General features: G+C 37.9%; 1 protein-coding gene across 1 annotated transcript in view; it reads left to right on the top strand.

Annotated features, from left to right (window-relative positions):
• ZNF277 (zinc finger protein 277) overlaps positions 1 to 12,380 on the top strand; it is a 162,406-nt gene that overhangs the window by 91,217 nt on the left and 58,809 nt on the right. Inside the window, exons 3-4 of the mRNA XM_036762166.1 lie at positions 5,457 to 5,545; positions 5,799 to 5,881. Coding sequence (XP_036618061.1) covers positions 5,457 to 5,545; positions 5,799 to 5,881 — 172 coding nt within the window. The remainder of the gene's footprint in view (positions 1 to 5,456; positions 5,546 to 5,798; positions 5,882 to 12,380) is intronic.

Raw genomic sequence — 12,380 nt, 5'->3', positions numbered from 1 at the left:
GTTTGAGCAAGGTTTTATACTTCTTGTTCCAAGCTACTAATTTTCTTTCCAAGTTTTTCTTCCATAGCTCTCATTTCTTTTCCAGTTTTTCCTCAAGCACTCTAATTGTGTGTTTTTTTTTAATTAGTTCTTGCTTCATCTTTTCCAGGAATTCTGGTTGAGTTTGTACCCAAGTTGTTTTTTTTTTGTTGTTTTTTTTTTTTTCTTATGCATTGCTTACAGATTTTTGGAATCATTCTCTTCTGCTTTTGTATCTTGAGCATACCTGCAACCATAATAGTTCATTATGATGGAGTTCTTCTCTTGCTTACCTACTTCTTTGGACTTGATGTTAGGGCTGGGCTTTGCCACACTTCTAGAGAGAAGGTCTGTGCTGGTCCTGTTGCTGCTTTCTATTGAGTTATTGTAGGATCTTAGGGATAGGCTGGGAAGCTTTCAGTGCTTCCAAAGTGATCTGATTGCTGCCTCCCTGGTTTGAGCTCTGCAAATTCATCATCTGGGTTTAGGTCTGTGCATGAGTAGATGTCCAGTAGATGCTGGATTCAGGTCCTATCAGCCATCTGGAAAGCTCTGTTGGTTCAGAGTGGCAGAATTGTAGGCTCCTTTTTGGTCTGGGTCTCAACTTCTGAACTTTGTCCTTTCTCAGTACACCACCCATGACCTCCCTATCCAGGAACATCACTCCCCTGAGAAAGACTTCTCAGTCTGCCCTGGATATATGATCCAGAACTGGACAATGGGCAACAAAATTATCAGTTGGCACCTGTCCCTGTTGCAGTGACCCCTGTGAGTCTGGGAGTCCCCAGTACAGTTATGCAACTTCCTCCTGCTCTGGTGTACAGTCTTTCTCCAAATGTTGCAGTGTTCCATGCACTCCTGGCCTGCTGAGTCTCCAGTGTCCTCAGACCTCCCTGTCTGTCTTCAAATGGAAAGGAAAGGAAAATGACTATGATTTTTTCTGGATTTCCCCATCAGGATTTGATCTGGTACATTTTCTAGATCTGTTTGGGGAAGCTGGTAGAGTGGACTTCTTCCTACCTCTCAGCCATCTTGACTTTGCCCCTCACTCTGATGTATTTTGACAAGTCCTTTGGTTCCTGTCACTAATTGTTCAGTGAAGTAGGGTTTGAGGTAGCAGGGTTTTAGGGGAACATCGTTTTTGTTCTTCTGATGTTCTCTCTTGTATTCCCTTCATTTTTTCTTGCCTGCTTCCTCTTCCAGGGTGGAAAGGGATGGGGGGGGGAGGGAGAAAGAGGGAGGGAAATATAGATGGTTATTTCCAGATGAGATGGTATCTTGAGATTGCTGTAGGATCAGGACTCCAGCCTGGTTTGGATTCCTGTCCCCTTGCTCCTGTATATTTGTCAAAATGTTGTGTTTAAGTCCCTGATAGAACTTTGGTATGAAGGATAAAAAGGTTACTGGTGCTTTCTGTGATCAACATTTCAAATAGCATTTTTGTAGTTTCACCACATTGTACATAAAAAACAAGCCTAGGGACTGAGTCTCAGTTATCTTAGGAGGTTTCATATTTCACTGCTGTAAGGAAGGATTAAGCAGAGCCCTCAGGGATTGTCAGCCTTATTGAGTATGAGAAAAAGAGACTATGAAACATATCATTCATTGAGAAGCAAGTCAAAAGGGTTCTTGACTGTGAAATATGTCATTCATTGAGAAGCAAGTCAAAAGGGTTCTAGACTTGGAGTCAGCAGACTTCAGTTCCATTTCTCACCACCCCCAACTCAGACTTCCACATACTAACCGTGGGACCATGGTCATGTCATTTACCCTCTCCAAGACTCAACTTCCTCATTTGTAAAACAGGGATAGAAATACTTGTAGTGCACAACTCAGTGGGTTGTTGTGAGTAGAATGCTTTGTAAACCTTAAGATTCTATATAAATGTGTTATTATTGTTTCATTTAACACTTTTAATATTCATTTACTTATTTAGTACATGTACTAGTGCTACTATAGAGAAGTTAGGTGGTGCAATGGATAGAGTGCCTCCTAGAGTCAGAAAGACTCATTTTCACGGGTTCAGATCCGACCTCAGATGCTGTGTGACCATGGGCAAGTCACTGAACACAGTTTGCCTCAGTTCCTCATCTGTAAAATGAGCTGGAGAAGGAAATGGCCAACCATGCCAGCATCTTTGCCAAGAAAACTCCAAATGGGGTCACAAAGAGTTGGACACAACTGAAAATGACTAAACAACAACAACAACAAACACTGATACTACTGTTGTCCTGTTGTCTGGTTTGCCTTGGGAATGGCATCATGACATAGGAGATAAAGGTCTAACTGTAGAGTCTAAAAGAACGGAGTTCAGATCCCATCCTTGACACTTTCTTCCTATGAGACATTGAGCAAATCACTTAATTTCTCTGGGCTTCAGTTTCTTCATCTTTAACAAGAACAGTCTGGACTAGATGATTTCTCTGGTCCCTTCCATCTCTAAATCTATGATTCAGTGCTCTGTTATGTATCGCTCTTCTGAATTATATTTATCCATTAGGCAGAAGGATCATGACTTATTTGTTCTTTAGCACTCCACATTGTTGTTGCCACATGTGGCTAACTAGCAAATTGTCAGTGGAGATACTGGTATTGAAATTTCCCAGCTAGTATTGAGAACAAAGTTCTCTAACTTTTCTTTTAGCTATTAACACCCTTTTGGCAACACTTCAAGATATCTGGTAATTGGGGGTAGGGAAATGTTAAGGAAAAAAAGGGGAAAAAATTAAAATAACAGAAGGCAAATGATTACTGGGCTAAGGAAGATACTGTTTGGAAAACCTTACAGAATAGTGGGGGGAAAAAGTGCAACAGGCCTAAACCCTTACTTTTGGAGCATTCAGTCAATAAACATTTATTAAGTGCCAGGTATCTTGCTAAGTGCTGGAGATACAAAGAAAGGCAAAAAACAGTCCTGTCCCTGAGCAACTCACAATCTGCTCACAGCAGCTACTATGCAGAAGAGGGTTTTAATTAATGTGGGGGAATACAAAGAATCAAATACAAATTAATAAAATCTGTCGGGTTTCTTAATTTTTTATTATGTCTGAGCTGGATGTTGTATTTATACGTGCATTTGTCACAAATATCCAGACACACAAATGTATTTTTCCTTTTTTTTAATTGACACCCATCACTGCTATAGGGTCTGGTCTTTTGTTGTAAGTTTCTTTTTTATCCATCAGCTGTGTCTGTAGATAGCTTAACTGCTGCACATGAAGTCAACCTTTCCATTTCCTTTCTCCCTGGGAAGGCAACTACAATCTCTCCTTGTACCTTTTGACAAATGAGTTTCCAATTGGCAGCATAAATCTTGTTAGATAAATGGGAAGATGAGCAGATCACTGACTCCTGTCATTTCTACCCCTCTCTCATCAGAAATGGAGGTCTGGATGTTAAGCTTTTAAATTTAGCCAGTGTGCAGCAGCTAACTCTGCTCATTACATTCATTGAGTGAGTTGTAACCTTGTCTATCTTGCTCCCACCATTCAGTTTGTCTTATTTAGACCCAAACTGTACGTGTAGACTCTTACTATGTTGTTATAAAAAGTGAAATTAACAACTGAATTCTTATTGCATGATTTTACAATTCTCTACATAACTGATAATCATCCAACACTCAGTTTTATTGGAGAATATGAAATCTGGCCTATTTAATAGATGCTGGGTTATACGTTGACATCACACTTAAGAAAGTTTTGACTGTACCAAAGAAAAGAAATATGTCACTTGACTATTCCCCTTGTCTATGCAGATTGAAGTCATCTAGCCTTTGCATGAGGATCTCCCAAGAGCACCTACCCTTTACCTCTGGAAGCACTTCTTTATATCAAGCTTAGCTCATTGCAGTTTCCCCATACTGCTTCCAATTCTACAGTCTGGGACCAAGCAGAACAAGTCTAATCCTTTCTCCATGTGCAAGCTACCATGGTCCACCTCAGTTTTCTCTAGAATAAACATCCCAAGACAGTTTGTTAAACCAGTTCTTACATGACATAAATTCAAGGGCCTTAAGCATCTAGGTTGCCCTCCTGTGGATACTCTCTAGATTATCAATAACCTCCTTAGAATATGGTGACAAAAACTGAACATAACACTCTGAATTTAATAACATAGAGTGAATTCAGTAACATATTCATTGCTTACATACGTGTAAGATACTTTGCTAGTCATTGAGGATGTAGAGATTAAATAAAACAGAGAGCTTGACCTTGAGTTGCTTACAATCCGTTGGAAGTCAGGTAGCATAGTGATTAAAGAGCTGCCCTTTCCTTCTTGTCCTTTCTTTGCCCATCTATTTTTTGGTAGGTGTGTTTTACAATAAGTGTAGAAATCAGTATACATTCTAGTAAATTCCTCATTACTTTTGGAACATTCAGTCCATAAACATTTATTAAGTGCCAGGCACCTTGCCTGGGGATACAAAGAAGGGCAAAAAACAGTCCTGTCCCTGAGCAACTCACAGTCTGCTCACAGCAGCTACTATGCAGAAGAGGGTTTTAGTTAATATGGGGGAATACAAAGAATCAAATACAAATTAATAAAATCTGTCAGGTCTCTAGATCCCATGATCTAGTTCCAAGTAATCCAATTTCATCTTTTGTTTTGGTCAAACTTACTTCATAGCCTAACAAAGTAAAGAGTACAAGGCAGATATATAATCTACCCAAATTACTGATACAGGTTAGAATGTAATAAGTATAATGAAGAGGTCTTCGCAAAAGTACTTTAAGAAATATTTTTTGTATGCTGAGTATGAGATGTCAGAGAATGGCCAAACATATTCAAGTATAGATATCCAGCAGATGTTTGGAGATAAAGGAAAAAAGTAGAGAGCTTAAATGTAGATTGGAGAGTTATCTACCTGATATTTGAAACCACATGAGTTAATTATTTTCAAGGGAGAGAGTACAGAGACAGAAAAGGGGCAAATAAAGAACCTTGAAGGACACTCACATTTAAGGGACAGGAGGAGCGTAATGAGCCAATGGAGACAGAGAAGGGACAATTAAGATAGAAGAGAATATCATAAAAGTACTGCGTCATGGAAGCTAAGGAAGGAGGGAATGGCCAGTAGTATTAAATGTTGCAGAATGGTCAGGGACAACAAGGGCTGAAAATCGGCCAGTGGATTTGGCAATAAAGACATCATTTAGTGACTCTGGAGAGAACAGTTCCTGATGAAGAGTGAAGAGAGAAGCCAGTAAAACTGAATAGTTTCCATGCCATATAATTTTACTTCATAAAACATTAATTTCAAATTTGGTAGCACAAATGGCACAGCATGGTGCCACTCCTTTTTTATCACAAACTTCCAAGCAATTTTCCGTCATGAACTAATTTGTCACTTTGTGATAAGTAGGTATTCTTCTAAATGTCCATCACTCTAGAGCAGTGTTGAAACTCCCTTCAACTCTCTGTTTTTGGATTATTTTAAGGTATGTTTTATATTGGAAGAAGAGGTTCACAGAGCAGCCCATCACAGATTTCTGCAGTGTGATAAGAACCAATTCCAAAGCTCCCTTTGGTGAGTATGCCACTCAACTCTTTTCTATTCCTTTCAATCCAAGAATGCAAAATAATAATCTTGGAAACTAAAATTAATTTCATAATAGCTAAAATTAGATAGTGTTACTTGTCTTACCCAGTTTGAAAAAGGCTAAAACAGAACTATATGCCAGGATAAGTCCTGATAGTGATACATATTTTAAAAAATCAATCCTTTGAGGAAAAAATATAGAAATACGTATTTCTCATTTATCTTTCTAATCTCTCAACAGAGGAGCAAGACAATTATTTTTTATTATGTGATGTTTTACCAGAAGATAGAGTTCTTAGAGAAGAGCTACAGAAACAGAGATTGGTAAGAATTTTTTTTTAATTAGTGCCATTTGCTTTGGGGGAAAGACCCAAGTATTAATGAACGCATGTATTAATTTATACAATGATTGAAGTATTTTGTGTTAAGACTTCACTCGGAAATTTGGTTTTTATCTTGTTTCCTGGATCATCACTAAGATAACATCACTTACACGTTTCAGTGTAACTTTAGCTGCCTGACACTTGCTAGGGGTTCAGCAGTCATGGAAAAATGCCCTAAGCTAACATTGAGTTGAATTGATTACTCTTTGGGTCCTCCTCCTCTTTCCCTGGAATGTGCTGTACATTAATGCTTACTTTATTCCAGTCTACAAATTAAGCATATGGCTCAATAAATATGGTATCATTTTTAATGTTTAGAGATTACTATTAAGTAAGTTCATTTTAACCCCTGCAAAAGTACTTTTTCTACCATAATCTGAGATTCTATAATGTCTTAATGAAAAAAAAAAACAGATTTAAGGAAGAGTTTCCTTTTTTTAAGTTTATTAAGCATGAGCTAACAAATTAGGAAAAATAAACAATTTTGTAAAAATAGTTATTTTTTCCATTTTTCTTTTAATCCTATCATTTCTTTACCTAAGATTAATTTCCCCAGACTGTAAAAATAGCTGTTATCCACATGTTTCTCCATATATTCCTCCCATGCTGTTCTGTGACTTTTTCCAGCCATACTGTTTGACCTTGAAACAGAACAAAAAAAAGTGGTAAAGGCAAATTTAGGGTTGGGTTTTGGCAAAATGGGCATAAGAGGAAAAACAAGAGAGTGAAGGATTCTGGGGTATTTGTGAGGACAGAATTAAAGTAGGCAGAGGCCAGTATAGTTAGAAGGAACTAAAAGAATAAATTAATGGGAAGTTCTTAATGAGGACCAAGAGTAGATTTATGGGTGTTATGGTCAGAGAATGAGAGCCCCAAGTTTTGAGATCTTGAAGCAATAACACTGCCAGGTAGTAATAAAATCAAAGGTATTGCTCTGTTGGTAAGTAACTGAAGCAGAAGCACATAATGATCAATGGAGTCCTGGAGGATGAGGAACTGGGAGGTCAGGGTACCACATGGATCATTTAACATTCATATTGATGTCCTGAGGATTAAGGCACAAGGTAAGGTAAGGAGGAGAAAGATGAACCTAGTAGGAAAACTAGTCTTTAAAAGAATAGAAGTAGAATGGCAATGGTAGATCAGTAAAGTAGAAGTGATGCTTAGGGAAGAAAGAAAAAGTCAACCCATCCTCACCCACTGTGTTTAACAAAATGGGAAATGGAAGTTTCCACTGAAGTGGAAATAGGTGGATGTGGTATCATCTGAGGAAAGCCAGACTTTGGTTAAAAGACTGAAACCAGATTTCTTGACTTCCCTCTTTTCCAAACACATATCAAAGTAATATAATGCTTATGCATTGATTACTTGACACATGGTTAGGTTCTCCTACCAACACTAAGATAGGAAACTGAAGACTGGACAGGGCTTTTGATGGTTTAAAAGGCAACATGTACCAGCCGATCTGACTTAATGTCCACCCAAATCATATGATCACTACTTCTGGTCAATAATAGAATGCCTGACTTATGCCCCACCGTCTTAAATTACTACAATTTGTTCCAGTTAAGTACATAAAATATTCCAGTGTTTCTCTAATGCAGCTCTATACATGTTTACACTGGAAATTTTCATGCTCAACTCAATTGCTGGTAGCAACAAATATTCAGTGTTTATGAGCACTCAGCAGTGAAATATAACTTTTATTTAAATTAGAAGAAACTACAGTTGAATTTTTTGTGATTTAAAAGATATCACTTCAGGAGCTGTCTTAATGGCAGCAATAAATATTTTATCAAATTTTTAACCAATTTGACAGTTTTCTCTGTTGGAGGGAAATACAGTGTTTTTGAAACAAATGGAGCTTTAGATATTACTTCTCCCACCCTACGCCACCCCCAATAAATTATACACCTCTTAAAGAATATATTATCAAAATCTTGTCTCGTGCTAATTTTCTCTAACATTTTTACTTGGAGTGATAAACTTGATGCACTAGAGCTGGCTTGTGTTTTCTCTGTTTTGTCTACAAGATAAACCTATTTTAAAATAGTCAACAGGAGTATAAAAAAATAGCACACATTTCTCCCTTTCTTTGGTTGACCTTAGTTTGAAGCAACAATCAGTCAGTCAAGTATTAAATGCCCCCATGTACCAGGCCCTATGCTGTGGGCTGGGGATATAAATACACAACAGATACATGGTTCCTGCCCTCAAGATGCTTACATTCTACTGAGGGGATTTAATGTGCTCGCAGGTAAATGAATACAGGATTTATGCCAAATGAGCTGGGTCCTGAAGAACATGAGGATTCCAAGGCTTGGAAGTGAGGAGGGAGAGCATTTGAGGAATGGAGACAAGTTGAAAAAAACACTGACCACCCTATGATCATCCTAGAAAGATAGACTGGCATCAGATTGTGAAGAACACCAAATGCCAAACTTAGGGATTTATACTTGGGCATACAGGTACTGGGGAGTCACTGAACTTTCTTGAACATAGGGTAGAGCTTTAGAAATACCAATATGGTAGCCAGAGGTAGAGGGGAAGACTGGATTCAGGGAGAAAAATCAAGAAAGCTATTGCAGTAGTCCAGGTGAGAGGTGATGGCATGACATGAAGGTGACTTACTAATTTGGCAGATACAGTAGTAGCTCCATCTCACAATGAATGGGCAGTAATGTTTCCCACCTACTTTTCTTAGATAATAGGTATAAACAAGAATGCAGTAGATAAAATTATCAGTAGAGGAGAGATACTGATACTCAAACCACTTGATTTGTTGTTCAGTCGTTTTCAGTGGTGTCTGACTCTTTGTGACCCCAGTCAGAGCTTTCTTAGCTAAGATACTGGAGTGGTTTGACATTTCCTTCTCCAGCTCATTTTACTGATGAGGAAATGGAGACAAAAAGGGTTAAGTGACTTGCCCAGGGTCACACAGCCAGTAAGTGTCTGAGGCCAGATTTGAACTCAGGAAGATGAGTCTTCCTGACTCCAGACCAGATACTCTATCCATTGTGCCACCTAGCTGCCCAAACTTCTTGATGGTTGTTTTTTCCCCCATCCTGGGAAACAAACTTAAAACCAATACAAGTTGTAAATATTTACCAGTTTGCCCAGCTTCTTTCAAGGTGCTTTCAAGTAGAACTTTAGCATGGTAAGCTCCTTGAGAGCTGAAACTGTTTCATTTTTATCTAGTTATCTTCTGTGTCAACATATGTAGTACATCTATGCACAATATATTCTGTGCCTGACATATATAGTAGGTACTTGAAAAATGCTTGGTGTTTGATTCATTCTCTTTGCCTACAGATTCAACCAGATTCTGTTTTCTTGAGTGATTTTTTTGGGAAAATAAAGCAAAAGATAAAAATCACTTTTTTCCCTTCCATTGCTGAGATTTTTTAAAAATCAGATTTCTTAGTGATTTCCCTAAATTGGAGGAAGACAAGCATTACTAATGTCCTGGTGCCTAAGAGTCTTATATCTCTTTTTGAATTCAATGATACCTTCCAAGTTTGTAGGATATTTTTGGAGAACTCTCCTAGAGCTGGAGATGACCTTTAAGCCACCTAACCAGTTCTTTTGATCCCAGACAATGCTACACATACTCTGCCATCCCATGGTGATGATTATTCTACCATGGTATTAGAAATCTGCAAGGAGGATGGATTACATTCTTCATGAGCTACTGACTCTAGTTTCTAACAACCCCTACTTTTACTCATGCAGAATTTCCCTCAATTTTTTCTTCAACCAGAAAAATCAACTCAAGCCTTGGATTTCTCCTGTTAACTACCTTTATTTTCTTCCTCCCTCCCCCTACTCGTTATGTTTGACCCATTTTATTTGAGCACCCAAAGAAGTCATTCATTTAACTCTCTGTCTCCCACACTTCTTGTTCACACTTCTTAGATGTTCAGCCCACACTTGCCCTTACCTCTTTCCTCCTCTTCAAGTCACCCCAGTGAGTCTCACAGAAGAAAGAAAAATATGGCCTTTCTATCCTGTGTAGCAAGCAGATGGTATCTGCTTCTAACATTATGATTCCAGAAAGGGTGGGAGGTACTGATGTCTTTCAAGAAGGTGAGATATTAGTCAGATTATATCTCATGGATGTCAGGCACTTAGCATCCAGTTAAGCAATCCTTTGCTAGAGTGTTTTGGTTTGGCACCAGTTGGCAATCTTGGTAACCAGCAGAAAGCTGACTTTCCCCACAGTTCTTGTGTCATCTCTGTGCTTCCTGTAATTACTGTCTAGGAAACCCAGAGCAATAGTGATTTCCTTGGAAACAGCATTGCACTCTTGATGTTACTTTTTTTTTTTTTGATTGACTTAAACCTTCCCTGACATGGCAAAGCTTGTTTTGTTTTCGATGTTTCACATCGAGTAGCTAATCCCTGCTGCCTGCACCAAATGCTAAAGAATTGAGTCTCAATGTATCAAACGTGGGCAGAGAAAGGTGAACATCCCCCAGGACTGCTTTGCATTCCTCAACACTTCAAGGGGAACCCCAAGAAAAAAAAAGTTGCCTTGGAGATTGTTTCTAAAAATTTAAGAAACTTAGAGACTGGTGCTGCCCTGAAAGTTGTTTAATGTTATTCACATGCATCCAAAGACAAAAGTGGGTCATGATTTCATTTTTAATTTGTTAATTAATCTAAACGCTGATCTCCTCCAGTCCTTGACACTTAGTATTTATTGACCATTTTCTGGCTAAATGTTTTTATGTTGTGTGTTATATCTGACAGAGTAGAAAATGCCATAATTATTGTCGCATGCCTTTATTTATGACTGGTGATAGGTGTTAGGTCTTCTGCAGAGAATTCCAAATCAGCCACTGAGTTTAAAGCAAAAATTAATGTAATCCCTGTTCCTCAACTCAGAAAAATGAGGGATACTAGGAGGATAATTAATCTACCTCTACTGCATTGTAGAAAGGACAGGAGGAAATAATTTCATATTATAGATCCCTGTGAACTGAAAAATGCTTAAATTGGTTTGGAAGCCAGCCTTGGCAGATCTTTACTAGCTATATGACCCTCAGAAAGGCAGTTAACCTGTCTGGGGCTCAGTTTCCTCATCTGGACTTTGTGGAAGATCAAATGAGAAAATGTCTCTGAAGTGCTTTGCAAACCTTAAGCACTATACAAATAGGAGATGTTATTAGTATTATTATTATCATCATTGTTATAACATCCTTCCCATCTTTTTTGACAATGATAAAGAAGCAATCTAAGGACAAGTTGCTATTCTTTTATCATTCTTTAATATTTCATTTTCTTTGGGCTATTGTACAAGTGGACAGAAAGACCACTTTCTGTAATTGAATAAAAGCATAGAGATATAAGCTTGTCTTCCATTGACTTGCTAAAACACTTTAAAGGATAAATCCAGTGGGAGATGCAAACCACTCTAGTAGCAGTGAGGATAACAGGGATGAGATGCCCCTTATCCTGTTGCCAAAGAATTTCCAATTTCCTTTATTAGGTCTCTTTGTTTTAAAAGCTTTTCATTCTGTGTGCCTTCAGGGTTATGAGTCTTTTGGTATGGCAGTATCTAGTAAATATGTTCTTAAAATTTTGTGAATGAGTGTCAGGTCCAGGCATTTGTAGGCAATATTTATCTATGTCGATGCCCTCATCCAGTAGAATTTATTTATTGAATTTTCGAGGATGTTTTGGAAAGTGTATTTGTAGTATGGGACAATTAGGTGGCACAGTGGATGGAGTCCTGGAGTCAGGAAGACTTGAGTTCAAATTTGGCCTCAGAGACTTACTAGCTATGTGACCCTGGGTGAGTCACTTAACCTTATTTGCCTCAGTTTACTCATCTGCAAAATGAATTGGAGAAGGAAATGGCAAATCACTCCAGTATCTTTGCCAAAGAAAACCCCAGGTGGGGTCACAAAGAGTTGGACATGACAGTTGTGGTATAGAGATTTTTCATCTGTTAGTTTTTAAAGGATAGTGAGCTTCCGATATATAATTCTTGGGGAAGGGGGATTTTTTATGGGTTCTCATCATCACTGTCTCATTTTCATCTTTGGTAACCTAAGAATTGTAGTCTTTGTGATATGGGCTATCCTGATAGAGTTATTATATACGTACATATATATATGTATATATATATGTATATATATATATATACACACACATATAACATCACTATATTTTACCACAGACAAATGGCTATTTTATATGTGCTTTAAACGCTTGTAAATAGTGTACAAAGGTTAGTAATAATAGCTGTGGTTGTTTGCACCTAGTATACAATAGACTCTCAATGAATATTTATTGACTTTTTTATTTTATACAAGTGGTTCTCATCTATTAGTGATTATTTAAGTGCCCTTCCTCACAGCCAAGGGCTAGTTTAACTGACCACTCAAGATTCTTTACAGTAATTTTATGTAAAGAAACCTTCCTGTTCTGGATTA

Source organism: Trichosurus vulpecula, chromosome 5 (assembly GCF_011100635.1).
Source record: "Trichosurus vulpecula isolate mTriVul1 chromosome 5, mTriVul1.pri, whole genome shotgun sequence".
Classification (NCBI taxonomy): Eukaryota; Metazoa; Chordata; class Mammalia; order Diprotodontia; family Phalangeridae; genus Trichosurus; species Trichosurus vulpecula.
Note: the sequence above shows the minus strand (reverse complement) of the source record. Positions and strands in the feature narration are given on the sequence as shown.